This window comes from Tupaia chinensis, unplaced genomic scaffold, assembly GCF_000334495.1.
Source record: "Tupaia chinensis unplaced genomic scaffold, TupChi_1.0 Scaffold000263_1, whole genome shotgun sequence".
Classification (NCBI taxonomy): domain Eukaryota; kingdom Metazoa; phylum Chordata; class Mammalia; order Scandentia; family Tupaiidae; genus Tupaia; species Tupaia belangeri.
In genome coordinates, this window is record NW_006159743.1 from 2,055,533 (window position 1) to 2,072,979 (window position 17,447).

Consider the following 17,447-nt stretch of genomic DNA (forward strand, 5'->3'; position numbering starts at 1 on the left):
GTTAAAAGAAACAGAAGATAATTAATGTAATGGTCTATATTATTTGTCAATACTTGTTGGTTAAGTCACTGGAGGATTTTACAAATATTTACTGTCCTTTTAAGACAAATTCAAGGTTTTATTAAAACAAAATGAATACTTGCAATATGTTCAAGAATTAAAGACAAAAAGGGCAGAGTAATTATGTTTTCTCAAAGATACCACACATTGTATATGAACAAGCTCAATTTGAAACTTCAAGAAAAGGAAAAGGAAATGTTGAAATTGCAATTTTTCAGAGTACAACACAATAAGAATAACTTACAACTTTTTTTTAAAGAGGGATTTTTGCTGTAGGACACATGTGCTCACCAGAGACAGAGAGACAGAAAGCAAGAAACCCCCCACCACCACCACCACCCGCTCCCCAGTGGGGATGGCCATGCTACAATCCCTTCTCCTCCATTCTCCTTTTGGGATTTTGGGCAGGCATGCACATGCGCTAGCCTGAGTTTTAAGCTGCTGGGTGCAGGATTCAAACTGTGGCCAAGGATGTGGGAGTCCAGTGACATAACCATTACACCATCTGCTAGTCTCCTATTTTTTTTTTTTTTTTTGGAGAGGTTTTCGCTATAGGGCGCGTGCGCTCGCCAGACAGACAGAGACAGAGAGATAGAAAGTGAGAAATCACCCCCCCAGAGGGGATGGTCACACTGCAATCCCTTCTCCTCCATTCTCCTCCTGGGATCTTGGGCACACACGCACACGCACCTGGTATGAGTTTTAAGCCACAGGGTCCCAGACTCGAACCGCGGTAGATTACATGGGAGTCCAGCGACATAGCCATTACGCTAATTGCTGGTTCCCTGGTCTCCCATTTTTCTAACGTGAATAAACTTCAAGAAGTTTTCTTTTAGAATTATTTATTTTATTATTATTATCTTTTAAATTTTGCTAAAGGGCACATGCACTCACTAGAAAGAGAGGAAAAATGAAGCCACTAGGTCTGTGACTCAAACTGTAGTTGGCCATGTGGGAGTCCAGCTCCTTAACCACCACACCACCTACTGGCCCATCAAGAAATTTTAAGAATAATTTATTGACATGGATAAATGTACAGTTGCTTTTTAATTTATTTTTTTTATTTTTTAATTACCAGAGGGCATGTGCACTCATCAGAGATGGAGAGAGAGGGAGAAAAAGCACCCCCAACACACACTATGGCATGAACATACTGCAAAGCCTTCTCCTGTTTCTATCCTGTCAAGACATGGGGCATGCACACACACACCTGGAATGTCTTCCAAGCTACTGGGGCTGAGATTTGAACCACAGCCAGCAATGTGGATCTGGCTTCCTGAACCACTACGCTGCAGGACTGGCCCACTTATATTATACAATATCCCTCTTCCAAATTCAGTTTTAGTGATGTTGACATGTGCATTAATAAATGTATATAACTTAGATATAATTTTTTGCTTTACAGTTAAATCAAGATACATCCGCATCTATCAATACAGATACACATATTGTATGAAAATATTTTTTAGCCCTTGACTCAGTTATTGTAAAACTTTTAAGCATGTTTGGAATTATTTGTGTATGTAATTCTACTTTTTCCACCATAAATTTTATGAAATCTGAATGCAGATAAAGTATTTCCAAAGAAATTTTGGGTCTAAGTTCAAATGGAATATAAATGAAAAATATACAACATATTTAGAAAATTAAGCCCAAACAAATGTAAAATAGTTAATTAATAGTAGTATGTTGATTAATGCTAAAACAATATTTTTAATTTACTGAATTAAATAAAATATATTATTAATATTTATTTTACCTGTTTAAATATGACCAATGAAAAATTTTAAATTATAAATGTCACTCAGCACTAATACATATCCAGAAATGGAACTGCTAAGATATAAAATATTTGATTTTTCAGAACTAGAAAATAATGCCACATTGTTTTCCAAAGTCTCTGTACCAATTTACATTCACTCAGCACTATATCCTATAAGTCTATATCCTCTCTAATGATTGGCATTATCATATTTTAAAATTTTCATCTAAGTGAATGGATAGGTAGGTCACTGTATCTTGATTAGCATCTTTTTGGTCACTAATAATACTGAACACCTCTTCATATGTTAATTGACCACACTTATTTCTCTCCTGTAGAATATCTGCTCAGATTTTGGCCATTTTTCTGTATTATTTTCTTTTCATGCTTTTCTTATTGATCTACTGGTTATTATCATTAAAGACCCTGAACATAAAATGAAATACATAATTCACTTACTTTTGCACTTCAGAATGAGTTCAAATAGAATGTAAAGCTTAGTGATTATCATGACAAAATTACATTGGTTCATAGTATACATAATAATAAGGATCTGAGAAAGGATCCACATTAGAAGTCTAAGAGTTTTGTGGGTCAGGGTTTGGAGACTTTAGCAGAATAAGTCCAGGAAGTAAAGGAATTTTAGCAAGATATTTGTTTAAAATTGTCAAGGTTGCATTTATCCTATCACACTCAATTAGGTCAACAAGTCTGACCAATCAGATCTGAAATATGAGTTTTAAGTAATGATTTGCTGCAATGACAAAAGAACCCAGAATCGAGACCTAGGATAACTCTGCTCCAAGAGTGCCTAAAACCAGACCTATTCCAGTTCATGATATTGAGTGAGGACAGTCACAGGACAGAAGTTGTATGGGGAAAAAAAAAAGTTATTTTGAGGGCTGGCATGGGGGTTAAGGTGCTAGACTCCCACATTGCTGACCACAGTTCAAGTCCTGGACCTGGTGGCTTCCTGTCTGTCTCACTTTCCCATTCTCTCTCTCTCTCTCCTGGTCAAATTAAAAAATAATAATAACAAAAACAATTAAATAAATAATTCTTTTTTTTTAAAAGAGTTATCTTTGAGTCAGAAGAGCTAGATTCAAAACTCAAGTATGCCACTTTCTGTAAGTGATTTTAAATAGTTCCTTCTCTGAAATCCAGACAGAACTTTGAGGCCAAGGAATAAAGAAGGCAATTCTATAGAGGATTTAACATAAGTTTATTATCAGAGAGTAATTTACAGGTGGGAGAAAGTAGCATGGGACAGATACATACACACACACACACACACACACAGAGCTGTGTATGCCTTGCCACATTACAGTACGCTAGAACTTCTCAAAGGTACAGGAGAATAGCTGATCAATAGGAGCAAACTTTGGGGGAGCAAGTCAGGTGGCAAGAGCTGTGACTGTCCCTGGATCCAAGATTGCTACCTCTCCCATTAACAAGGACAGTGGTGTCAACGTGAAGCATACATCATTATCTTAAACAGTTAGAATGATTGCTCCATAGACGGTTTAGTTGAAACAGGAGCTCTTGCTTAGGACTAGTAAAGGTCACTCTAAAATGGGAGAGAATAGAGGGCCTAAGATGGCGTTAGTTCTCCCAAGATGGAGTCAGTCTGGTTCATCTACACAACAGTTAAATCACTTGAAAACCAAGGCTGAAATATAGTTACAATAGCAAATACTGCAATGATTAGATGAGATATCATTTGTGTAAACGAATAGCACAATGCACAGCTCACAGTAGGCACTCTGATGCTTTCTGCATTGGAAAATAAAGACTATTGCAACTACCTCATAGTGTAAGTTACAAGTGCTTCCTATTGATCTTCACAATAACTCTTAATTTCTATTTTATAGTCAAGAGACCCAGGGCAAAGATAAATGAAATAATTTCCTGTTAAAATTCCTCTAGTAGTGGGAACCAGCAGTTAGCGTAATGGCTATGTCGCTGGACTCCCACGTAGTCGACTGTGGTTCGTGTCCCGGACCCAGTGGCTTAAAACTCATGCCGGGCGTGTGTGCGTGCGTGCCCAAGATCCCGAGAGAATGGAGGAGAAGGGATTGCGGCATGACCTGGACTCCAAGGTAGTCGACTGTGGTTCGTGTCCCGGACCCAGTGGCTTAAAACTCATGCCGGGCGTGTGTGCGTGCGTGCCCAAGATCCCGAGAGAATGGAGGAGAAGGGATTGCGGCATGACCATCCTCCCTGGGGGGGTGATTTCTCACTTTCTGTCTCTCTGTCTATCTCTGCCTGTCTGGCGAGCGCACTTGCCCTATAGCGAAAACCTCTCCAAAAAAAAAAAAATCCTCTAGTAGTTAAAAAAACAAAAAACAATATGAAACCCTAGTCTTCTGAACTTAAGACTTGACACAAAGTCAAAAGCTTTTTCCATGATATGATATGTTTAATTTTCCCTTTCTGGAAATATGGGCTAGAAGTGTTGCTTCTTTCCTAAAGGAAGACACATTTTTTGTCTTTATAATAAATTAACTTCATTTTTTAAAGTTTTTTAAAAATGAATTTCAGATGTACAAAAGTTGCAATAATAGTTCAAAAATCACATTACTCTTCAGTTTCCCCAAAATGTTACTATTATACTTTATTCGTTTTACTTTTCCTCTCTGTTTCCTTTTCTGTATGATATATAAGGCAAGAGGCAAAAGAAGGAAGCAGAAGAATCTCCATACTAAAAGATGTTAAAATTCACGGTCATCTTAAAGTCTTAAGCAGAGATGACCAGCATAAATATGTAAACTAATTTTTGATATCTAGAAACTACACGTTCCTCATGTGGAGGTTAGCCTGGAGTAGTGCTTCCTAATGGGGGAAGATTTTATCCCTCAGGGAACATTTGGCAGTGTCTGAAAATACTTAAGAATGTCATGACTGGAGAAGGGATACCACCAACATCGAAATGGCAAAGGCCAAGGATGCTGCTAAATACCCTACAATGCTCAGACTAGCCCTAAGACCCTATGTTTTATGACGTCAGGGACTCTGAATTATAATCTAACTCTGTCCTGTCCCAATTTGTTAGCTACTAGATACTATTATGATTAACATAAATGAATTAGAATTTCTATTTCCAGTCGAGATGGAACAAGAGCCATATTTACCCTCTGCTTAAAATAACTGAAAAAACAATAGACAAAATAAATGAAATGACACTCAAGGCACTGTCATAGGCAGTAAAAGAGTGATTCCTAAATTGGAAAACAAGAAAGGTAAGCCCTTTCTGCTTACTGCTTGGAGAATGTTTTGGCTAGTTTAGTTTCTCTGTGTAGTCCTGGAGAGGAGGAGAAAGTCACAAAGAGAGAAAACTTTGGAGGTCTGCAGAGGATTCCTTCCCCTTGAGTGTTCAGCAAGCAGAGCACCAATCAGCACCTACAGATGAGGAAAGGAGCTGAGTCTGGGGAAAGAACCTCCCAAAATGATTGGAGGAAACAATACTTGGAGACCATTCAGGTATGAAAATAGTGACTTTTCTACCTGCTAGAGAGAAACATTTCATAACTCTGAAACTTTGGTGAGAGTACAAAGAAAGTTTTTTTTTACCTGGGGTGGAAAATATCCTTAGACTAAATGCAGCCCTAGTCCTTCCTAACAAAACTTAAAATCAATATTTGAAAGGATCAAACTGTTTCAAACTGTTAGCAGCACCCCAAGACAAAGACAAAGCATATTTACAGAAATACAAAAATAGCCAGCACCCAATAAGGTAAAACTGACAATGTCTAGCATTTGACCGAAAATTGCCAGGCACACAAAGAAGCAAAAAAAATATGACCCATAATGAAAAGAAAAGTCAATGGATTGACACATACTGAGAAATGATACAAATTATGGAATTAACAGATGAGGAGGCTGAAACAGTTATTATGGCTATAATCTGTATGTTCAAGAAGATAAAGGAAAGATTTAATATGCTAAGTAGAGATATGGAAGATGTAAAAAAAAAATCCAAGTTGAGGTTCTACAGATTAAAAAATACATTGTCTGAAAAGAAAAATGTATTCAATGGAATTAAGAAGGGATTAGACATTTTAGAAGAAAAGATTAATGAAACTGAAAGCAAAGCAATAGAAGTCCAAAATGAAACACAGAGAAAAAGAAAAAAAAAAAAAAGGAAAGAAAAAGAGCAAATGAACAGCATATCAGTGAACTGTGAGACAATATCAAGTGATCAGAAATACATATAAATGGAGTTGTCAAAGGAGAACACAGTGGTGAGTGGAGACAAATAATATTTGAAAAATAATGACTGCAAAACTTCCAAACTTGCTGAAAACAAGGTCCACACACAGATCCAAGAAACAAAACAAATCCTAACCACAGGAAATCTATAGAAAATCACACCAAGTTTCATATCAAATAGTTTAAAATCCCCATGATTAAAAAAAAATCTTAAAAACATAATAATAATAACACATATATACAGAAGAACAAAGATAAGAAAAAGACTAAGATAAAGAACAAAATAAAACAAGGATGCCTGCTCTCACCACTCTTTCAACTTTTTACTGGAGGTACTATTCTTTGCAGTAAGGAAGGAAAAAGAAATAAAAGGCATCCAGATTAAGAAGAAAGTTAGCATAATGACTATGTCACTGGATTCCCACGTAGACGACCATGGTTCGCGTCCCGGACCTGGTGGCTTAAACCTCACACCAGGCGTGTGTGCATGCGTGCCCAAGATCCGGAGAGGAGAATGGAGGAGAAGGGACTGTGGCGTGGCCATCCCCCCTGGGGGAGGCTTTCTCGCTTTCTGTCTCTCTGTCTCTGTCTGTCTGTCTCGCGAGCGCACGTACCCTATCGCAAAAACCTCTCCAAAAAAAAAAAAAAGAAAGAAACAAAACTGACTTTATTTACAAGACAAATAGTTTTTGTTAAAAAAATATGATAGAGTCCAGCAGATAGTGTAGTGGTTACATCGCTGGACTCCTACATCGTTGACCATGATTCGAGTCCCTGACCTGATGGCTTGAAAATCATGTTGGGTGTGTGTGTATGTGTGCCCAAGATCCCAGAATGAGAATGGAGGAGAAGGGATTGCAGCATGGCCATTCCTTCATGGAAGGTAATTTCTCACTTTCCCTGTCACTGTCTCTCTGGTGAGTGCACACGCCCCATGGCAAAAACGTTTTTTAAAAAAATGCAGAATTTTTTTTTTCAAAGCTATGAAGTTAGCACACAGAACACTTCATTGATTTTTTTAGGGGAAGGAGTATTTGTCACCAATACCATGTCTCTGAAGCTGGATTGATTTGAGGGACATCTTTCCCTTCTAGTTTTAAAAGACTTTCTCTTGGCTCCCAAGAGGAGGAATTCCCTGCAGTTGACACACATAGCCAGATGCTGTGTGGTATAGAAAACTTAAACTTTGTTTTTATGTCCTCTCCCTTTCCACCTTCAGTATAGATTTAATTTCTTTAAACCAGAGCCCTGTTGGGACTTGACCACAAAAAATCGGTTACTGGTATGTCAATCAATCTGGACTTTCCAATGACATTAAGATGGCAGCCTTCAGAAGAGCAGCGGTTCCTTTTCTATATTGTTTGATTATCAGGTAGATAATTCTGAATTCTGCCATGTTTTGCTTCCCAAATGTTAGGATGCTCAAAAAAAGTTGTTAAACAACATACTAAATGTGAAATGTCAACCTTCACTCTAAACTTTCCCTGTTCAGAGCATTGAATGATGGCTTCATTGGGTTTTACAGTGGCTTTCTTATTTTGGTAGTCCATTGAAGAATTGAGTTTGAAAGTTGTTGTATATTGTTAACAATTGTCTGCCCATATCCTGCCTGAAATATCATTATGAAAAGTATCTTTAATAAAGCTGAATAAATTTGAAAAAAAAAAGATAGAATTTACAAGAAGGCTACTAGAAGTAATAAGAAAGATTAGCAAGTTTGTGGAATACAAGATGAATGTACTAAGACCAGTTGTCCTTCTATATACTGGTGACAAACAACTGGAAATGTTCGTTTTAAAAGCAAAACCATTTATGACATCAAAACATAAAATATGTAAAGATGCATCTGATAAAGTGTGCAAGACCTGCACACTGAAAATTACATAACATTGTTGAGAGAAGTTAAAGAAAACCTAAGTAAATGAAGAACTACACTGTTCATTTGCTGAAAGACAAAATATTAAGATGTTAACTCTCCTCAAATTAAGCTATGTCAATGCCAATTGAAATTTCAATAGGAAGGCGAGCAGGTTTTGCCAACTGTAACGTCAAGTGAAACGCCAGTAGGGGTGTCTTTTTCCTTTTTTCTTTTTTGGGAAGAAATTGATAAGATAATTCTAAAATTATTATGGAAATGTAATGAGCCAAAACAACCTTAAAAAAGAACAAACTTGGATGGCTAACATGACCTGATTTCAGGCTATACTTATGTTACATTGGCATAACTATGTGCAGAAAAATCAATGGAATAGAATAGAAATACCAGAAATAGAGCCATGGGCATATTATTATTAACTTTTCAACAAGGTTGCAAAAGAGCTTGACCAGGGACCAGCAGTTAGTGTAATGGCTATGTGGATGGACTCCCATGGAGTTGTCCATGGTTCGAGTCCCGGACCTGGTGGCTTAAACTCATGCTGGGTGCGTGTGCATGCGTGCCCAAGATTCCGAGAGAAGAATGGAGGAGAAGGGACTGTGGCACGGCCATTTCCCCTGAGGGGTAATTTCTCACTTTCTGGGTTTTTTTTGTTTTGTTTTGTTTTTGAGAGTTTTTTTGCTACAGGGTGCGTGTGCTCGCCAGAGAGACAGATAGAGACAGAGAGACAGAAAGTGAGAAATCACCCCCCAGGGGGGATGGCCACACCGCAATCCCTTTTCCTCCATCCTCCTCTCGGGATCTTGGGCACGCATGCACACGCGCCCAGCGTGAGTTTTAAGCCACCGGTTCCAGGACTCAAATAGCGGTTGACTACATGGGAGTTCATCAACATATCCATTACGCTAACTGCTGGTCCCAATTTCTCGCTCTCTGTCTCTCTGTCTCTCTCTGTCTTTCTGGAGAGTGCTTGCACCCTATAGGAAAAAAATCTCTAAAAAAAATAGAAAGTACTTGACCAAATAATGCTGGAAAAATTAGACATATCCGTAGGCAAAAAACTCAATACTGTCAACAACAACAAAAACACTCATGTACTCATTTCACATATCACACAAAATATATCTTCCTAAATACACAAAAATCATAGTCATAAATCCTAAAACCTAAAACTATAAAACTTCTAGAAGAGGGATTAGCGGGTGGCATGGCGGTTAAGGTGCTGGACACTCCCACATGGCCAACCACGGTTCAAGTCCTGGACTGTGGCTTGCTTTCTCACTTGCTCTCTCTCACTCGGCAAATTAATGAATAAATAAAATAAAATAAAATAAAATAAAATAAAATAAAATACCTTTATAAGAAAACAGGAGAAAATCATTGAGACCTTGGTCAGGCAAAGATTTCTTAGATATGACACCAAAAGCACCACTCATAAAAGAAAAAATTAATAAATGAGACTTTATCAAAATTTTAAAACTTCTGAACTTTGAAAGACACCATTGGAACAAATACAAAGACAAGCCACACTGTGGGTGAAAATATTTTCAAATCATATATATGATAAAAGATTTGTATTCACAATACATATAACTCTCTAACAAAAAACTAACCCAAATAAAACTATGGGCAAAAGATTTGAACAATACTTCACCTAAAGAAATACATAGTTGGCAACTAAGCATGCAAAAATATGTTCAATATCATTAGTTTAGTCAACAGGGAAATCAAAATTAATACCACACTTATATAATGTCTAATATGAAAAAGACTGGTCACACTTAGTTCACGACGACATAGAACAACTGGAATGCTCATGTACAGTTAGTGAGATGTAAATGGAATAACCAGTTTGGAAAAAAGTTTGGTAGTTTCTTAAAAAGTTACAGCTACCATATAGCCTAGCCAATCCTATTCCTAAGTTGTCTGTGGGAGAAAAATGAAAGTATATGTTCACACAGTGACCTTTACATAAATGATCAAAGCAGCATTAATTCTAACACCTAAAAACTGGGAACAACTCAAACATCTAGCATCATGTTAATGAATACACTAAACAAATTGTTGTGTATCCATACAATGAAATATTACTCAGTAATACCAAATACATGTATCTGAAGACCATATATTTACGTGTATATTCCTAAAAGTTTATGGAACATGCATTTTATGGAAAAACTATGTATGGATTTTAAATTTTTTTGAAAAATTTGAGAGAAAGAGACAGTGACAGGAAAAGTGAGAAATTACCCCCTATGGGCAATGGCCATGCCTCAATCCCTTCTCCTCCATTCTCCTCCCATGATCTTGGGCACACACACACACACACACAAACTCACACTTGAGTTTCAAGTCACCGGGTTCGGGACTCAAACTATGGTTGGCCATGTGGGAGTAGAGTGACATAACTGCCACACCATTTGTTGGCCTTTACACCAAAATAAATTTATATTTTACTTATTTATTTATTTTTAGGTTATTGCCACAGGGTGCACTTGCTGGAGAGAGATGGAGAGAGATAATGAGAGGGAAAGTGAGAAATCACCCCCCAGGAGGGATGGCCCTGCTTCAATCCCTTCTCCTCCCTCTTCCTCCTTGGATTTGGGGTATGCACGCACACACACACACATACACACACACACACACACACATGCACTCAGCATGATTTACAAGCCAGCAGGTCTGGGACTCGAACTGCAATTAGCTGTGTGAGAGTCCAGCACCTTAACCACTACACCACCTACTGACCCTCTAAACTTGTATTTTAATTCCATTTTTTTCCACATTTTTTTGAACTCTTTTGTGTTCATGTTTACATTTGTTCATTTATATGATTCTAGGAAAAGTAATCTAATTTATAGTGACAGCATATTAAAAGTTGCTTGGGGAGATGAGGGCAGGAAAGGAGAGGAGGAAGAGATTAAAGTGTTATGAAGAGGGCCCGGCAGGTGGCCTGGTGGTTGGGGGCAGTGGACTCCCACGTGGCCAACTGCAGTTCAGGTCCCAGACCTGGCGGCTTGCTTTCTCACTTTCCCTCTCTCTCTCTCTGTCCTTCTCTGGTCAAATTTTAAAAAATAAATAAATAAATGAAGTTAAATAAAGTAATTCTTTCAAAAAAAAATTAAAGTGTTATGAAGAAACTTCAGGGATGATGAATACGTTCATTATCTTAACTGTGGCAGTGGTTTCACAAATGTATACAGATGGGAAAACTTACTGAGTCTTCTAATCTAAACACATGCACCTTATACTTTAATAACAGAGTTGTTCATTTTAAAACATTAAGTAAACTGAAAATTTCAGTTCATCTACTACACTAATCACATTTCAAGTTCTTTTTTTAAAATAATTATTTATTTTATTTATTCATTCATTTATTTTTTAATGTGACCAGAGAGAAACAGAGGGTGAGAGTGAGAGAGAGAGGAAGTGAGAAAGCAAGTCACCAGATTCAGGACTCGAACTCTGGTCAGAGATGTGGGAGTGGCCAGCACCTTAACCACCACGCCACCGGCTGGTCCCTAACACATTTCGAGTTCTTAACAGCCAACTGCAGCTGGCTAGTGGCTACATTTGGGACATCACAAACACAACATCCCCATTGGCGCAGAAAGCACTGCGAGCCCTGATCTAACACACATAACAAAGCATCTCTTTCTTTCATTCCTCCTACATCTACCCACCCCGAACTTCAAGAGTGGGACTGGGGAACCAGCAGTTAGCCTAATGGCTATGTCGCTGGATTCTCACGTAGTAGACCGCGTAGACGTCCCGGACCGGGTGGCTTAAAACTCACACCAGGCGCGTGTGTGTGCATGTCCAAGATCCAGAGAGGAGAATGGAGAAGGGATTGCGGCGTGGCCATCCTCCCTGGGGGGTGATTTCTCGCTTTCTGTCTCTGTCTCTCTCTGTCTGTCTGGCAAGCGCATGCGCCCTATAGCAAAAACCTCTCCAAAAAAAAAAAGAGTGGGACTGAACATGCAGTATGCACTGATGTATATAAGTGACCCAAGAATTTTAAAAAGCAGATTTTATTAAGTTAATTTAAATGTAAATTTGCTGTAAAGCGAACATAGATACCTTCTATTCATAAACATATAGCACACTGTCTCCTCATTTACATTATCGCAGCTTCTATAAATTACATTTAATTAGTTTCCTCCAAAGCTCAAGTTGACAGCAATTTTAAACTAAATGACAAGGAAAGAAATTAAACAGATAACATCCTCTTGGAACTTACTTTCTCCTTGTAATCAAAGTGGTGTTTATAGTTTCGATATAACTCCTACATGAAAAAAAAACCCACATTTTTTTATATACTCACAGATATCTTACGAGTTAGCTTTGTTCTGTTTCACAATATCATGCTACATATGGAACTGAATTTTCCTATTCAAGATAACCAAGCACATAACTCTTACACAACAAATATAATCAGAAGTTTCAAATGTAAGAGCAATGACCAAAATAGAATACCATTCTATGTACAGAAATGTTTCACATTTAACCAACAGTTCATGAAAGCAGGACAGAGTTGTTAAACTTAGTATTCTTATTGGAGCTCTTCCTTCCTTCGCTACAGCTCTCAGGTTTCAGAGTTAGAGGTGATTTTATTAAAAAGAAAACAAAAACAAAAACACTCAAACCCTATTTTCTGCCCCCATCCTAGTAGCCCATGTCTATGTTTGTTTGGAGGTTCTGCTTCGATATCCAGAATACAGGGCTGAAATCTGCATCTGTCCTTGTTCCAACCCTTACACACTAACCTTTCCTGCCCATTTTGATGTCTGACTCATCTCTGGCTTATAAATGGAACACAAAAAAGGCAACTGGGTTTAGAGGGAGAAGGAAGACTGGTGGCCAGTGTAGACAAGTCAAGATAACCCCCAACTGTGTATTGTAGTAGATTAACAAGAAGTATAAAAATAGAAACCAAGTCCTGAGAGTCCTTAGGTTGTTTGCAGAAGCAAAACTCAGAAGCCAGCTTCACTTACTTTTTTACACCGACAGAGCCATTTTCCTTGTTTTCCATGTCAACAGATAGCATGGGAAGGCTGCAGGGTTCCTTTACTTCAGCAACTAATCAATAAGGGAAAAAAGCTTGTGTTTAATTCTTAGAAAGTGAGAGAAGAATATACACTCTGAGTCGGAGACATAATGGTCCCTTTTACAGCTTCGCACCAGTTCTCCTATGTTTGTTTGCATCGCCAGTCCCCTCAGTGATTGGAGATGTGATTAAACCCAAAGAACTGGAGGAGACGGATTGGGGTGCTTTCCCTGTACCGGCACTCCCTGCCTCCACAATAAGCATTTGCAAATGAAATTGAATCTTCGTTCAAAACAAGTGCTGTGTGAACTGGCACAGCTTCCTTTGGGTGCCAAGCTCTCACTTAAGACATTGCAACTCATAAATGAGTCAAAGTAGAGAAAAACAACCCCCCCTCCGCCCCCCTCCCACCATGTGCAGTGATTTTGAAAAATTATTATTACAAATAATTATTTGTTTTTTCGTCCACTGCCTCTGCCCCTAGATTTTTTTTTTTTCATTGCAATGCAGAAGGGCACTTAAAGCTTTTGTCAGCAAGTATTTCCCTACCTCACATATTTTCAACGAAAGCTTCTAAAACCCGTCTGTGAGATGGCCATGCTGTGGGAAAGCAGGAAGCTCACAAAAAATGCCAGAGAGCCCTTAGCACAGAAAGGTGGTGCTGGCTGTGTACAAGGCAGTGTAGGCAGCTCATCAAATTGATGTATAATCATCAGAACATTTAAGGAGATACAGTAGCATCTATCACTGTCTTTTTGTTTAGTAGGATGAGGACTGTGAAAAAATAAAAACCCTTCATGATTAATATGCAATTAGCAAGATGAAAAAGCTATGAACAAAACTGCTTTAAGAAAAAAAAAAAAAAAAAAATAGTCCGGAAATGTGTTTGTTCTTATCTCAGCTGAAGCCATAAATTAAATACATTTCCTCTCAATTCACTTTATACTTCGGCACTCCTTCTCTAGGGATTACTCTGACATGGCAAGTGCATCATTTAGTATATTCACAAGATTTTATCACTGTTAGAGAAGTAGATGATTAACAAATAACACTGTAAGTGTGGGATAATCTGCACTCCTGAAACACACACGTACAAACTTCCAGTTGCTAAGCCACTTAGATCACGGATCGAGAAATCCAACATTTAACATACATACAGATATTAGCATACATTCACACACCGTTGGAGAGGACCCAGGACGGTAGTGCTGCTGCTCCATGCTACAAGAATGATTTCACTTCAGTTGGAAACTGTTACACATTCACCATTTTCTAAGCATCTCAGAAAAACAAAACAAAACAAAACAAAACACAATGATACTCTGCAACATCACACTACATTGTCTTATTATTATTACTATTTTCCTTTTCTGTGGAAGAGTAAAAAGAAAACCTACCTATAAGCAACTAAAACATATCATTTTTATAGGCTTATCAAGAACAGCCAAAGAAACCCCAATGTTTTCTTTCACAAAGTAGGCTGGCAAAGGAATTCAATAAGGAGGTACAATTTGACACAGTGAAATAAAACCAGGCTGGCTCTCAGCCAACATGACGTTAGGAATCACACACAAGCTGCACCAACTGCCTTCTGCTTCATGGCTGACTTTTTAAAGCTACAGTGTGCCTGTTCACTTTTGCTAACTACCTTCCACACAATTAGTGGAAGTGAATGAAGCACGAGTCCAAAAAGTGCAGAATTCTCCATGCACCTGTCTGGTACAAGGAAAAACAAGCTGTCTCAATAGCCTCTCATTTTCTCCCTCCCCTTCACTGTTGCTGCCTGGTATGTCTTTGCTGTTGTTCTGAGCACGAATGTCGTGTTTCAACTATTTCTTTTTCTCCCCTGTGGGAAAAGAAAAGAAAGAACCCAGTACTTATGGGCTATAACGAGTGATCACTCCGAAACTGTAGTCCTGTGTTACTCCTTTTCCCTAACAGATTCCTAGACAAAGTCCCCAAGGCTGGCTTTTAAGTAATCTCTTTGTGAGCTTAAGGAGAGCACTGCCCATCAGAAAATCCTTTTACTTCATTATGCTGAAAGTAACATGTTTCAGAGAGGATGCAAAAGAGATGAGCAGATCTCCTGAAAACACCCATATTCTTTTATTTTGGCACTCATCCTACCAAATGAAGCCAGCAAAAAATTTCAAACTGAAACAAACAAAACCTTATTCTACAAAATGAAAACAATTTGTTCTGGAAGGTTTAATTCTAACTGCTTATCCCAGTTGCACAAAAAGCATAATTCAACAAATTCAACCAAGGCTTATAACCTATAAGCACCTGGTATTAAACATGAAGAAGATACTGTAGCAGCCCCCAAATTCATAGTCCCATCACCATCCTCAATCCCAGCTCAGGGAACTGGGAAGTGAAGCAGAGAGGCTGGGCAAAATCTTCTGGTTAAATTACCCTGGTTGGTCTCATAGCTTCCTTGCTTGGTTGGGAACCACTGCTGGAGGGAAACATTCCCATTCCATAAACGCTGTGCGCATACACAGAATTGTGGTTGCCTTTTCATGGAAATAAATACCAACCAACATTTGGACACTTTCTGGTCACCATGTATAGAAGATAACACTCAAGATAGGGCAGAAAACATAGTTCTCCAGAAGGATCCTGGATAAAGTTATCTGTTGCTAATTACCATGTAGATTTCAAACAGAATTGAGGAGAAAGCTGCCTGCTTCCCTTTCCTTAGGTAGTCTTCAAGGGCACTAGGAGACTGGTAACTATGATCTAAACTTGGAATCTGAGTCGCAGAGTAAAATAAGATTTGGGGACTCTTCAGCCTCCTAAAAGAACATCGCCAAAAAAGAGTTCAAGTGTTGTCTCTACCCATCTTTGACACTGCCACAAATAATCATTTAAGGACCAATTCTAAATGTTCAAATATTTTGGAGTACTGTTTTTTTTTAAAGCATGGGTCAAGATGAGGATCTTTGGCCCCTGCGGATCCAAATGATGGTGGAGTCTTTGGGAGATAAAGAGCTCTTTCATCCACAGATTCCATAATGCTTTTTGGACTTGCGCTGAAATTCCTGAGCTAGTCTCCAACTAAGCCCAAAGGGAAAGGAACTGTTGGGTCCTGTGGGCAGGGGGAGGGAGAGAGGAGGCTGTCCTGACAACACTGCTCAGAACAAAGGCGAGTTGGCCTCAACTATGCTTGAAGGGAAAGAGGCAAAGAAATGTAGTTCCACCCCACTCTTCCTTAAACACACACAGGAGGAAGTATGCTGTGAAGCTTTTTCAAGTATGTTTTTCTACCTGTAGAGAAAGACATCCCCTCCCATCTTGCCTGCTGTGATCAAAGTCGTCTGTTAGATACGATTAAGGTTTCAGAAAGTGTTGTAGGAAATCATTTTCTAGAAAATGAGCCACAAAGGCATTCTAAAAATCATGACATGAGGTTTCACTTACCAGCTAGAATTTAACTAGTAATAAACTGACATTCATGACTATGTATCTGTTCTTGCATTTCCTCCGTTTGACATCAAGCCTCTTGCCTGCTGATTCAAGTGATGTGTCTGTGGTGTGCGCGCATGAACAAAGTGTGTGTATACTATGTGGTGTATACATCGTGTGTGGTGTGTGTGTGAAAGGAGAGGCATCCCAAGACCTTCTGGTCCAGCCCATTATGGGATGTGCTAAAATAACTTCGGGGATGCTAGAGTTAGGATCCTGGGGCAGAACTTTCGGGCGCACTTGGGATGGGCTCAGATGGGGGAGGGCAGTGGGGTCAGGAAGGGCGGGAAACTGGTGCCCCGGGTTGGCTTTATTGATTAGAACTCATCCCCTAGGCTGAGCGGGGTAGTCCAAAGAGCCAGCGCTGTCCCAAAGGGCTGGCCTGTCCCTGCCTCTGTCCTGGGGCGGCCCCCCAGGCGCGTCCAGCACCAAGCCACCCGAGGGTAGGGCATTACCAGGGCAAGTGAAGAGGGGACAGTGGAGGAAGGAGAGGACGCCAGGCTTCCTCTTGAACCAGCAGCGCCTGCCCAGAGCCAAATGAGTCGTGGCAGGGCGACAGAGAGGGGAAAGTTTCTGGCTGAGACTTCCAAGGAGAAACGATTCGCTGGTCTTTAGTTTGAGGGCTCCTCGGGGAAGTCGGTCTTTAGAAAAGGGAGTGAGGGGGGTGTGGCGCTCGCGGCGCGCCCAACAGAGCGGTGCCACCACCCGGCCCCGTCCCGCACTCTCTGCCCCGCGGCTCCGGCTCCCATCGGGCTGGGCACGCTTCTGCCCCCAGTTCTACTCGAGGGTGACAGAGTCCGAGCCCGTGGGCGCAACAAGCTGCAGCAGCCGGACACAGCGGGGACCAGCGAGGGCAGGCGGCTTTACGGTGGCGTTCTTCGTCTCCTTTCACCTCGGACAGGGGAGAGATCGGGGGCGTCCGCGTGCCCTGGCCGCACCAGCCCACCACTTACCTCCCCGCATGGCCACGCCAGGGGGTTTGCCCAGCGCGCTGCTCGGCGGGCGCCGCGCGCCCCGCCCCCCTG

General features: G+C 39.8%; 1 protein-coding gene across 1 annotated transcript in view; it reads right to left on the minus strand.

Annotated features, from left to right (window-relative positions):
- The window catches only part of SAMD13 (sterile alpha motif domain containing 13), a 54,614-nt gene that overhangs the window by 34,568 nt on the left and 2,599 nt on the right, over nt 1-17,447 (minus strand). The window contains exons 2-3 of the mRNA XM_027772255.1: nt 17,376-17,444; nt 12,902-12,986 (exon numbers count right to left, since the gene is read on the minus strand). Of these exons, the coding sequence (XP_027628056.1) occupies nt 12,902-12,986; nt 17,376-17,444 (154 nt within the window). The remainder of the gene's footprint in view (nt 1-12,901; nt 12,987-17,375; nt 17,445-17,447) is intronic.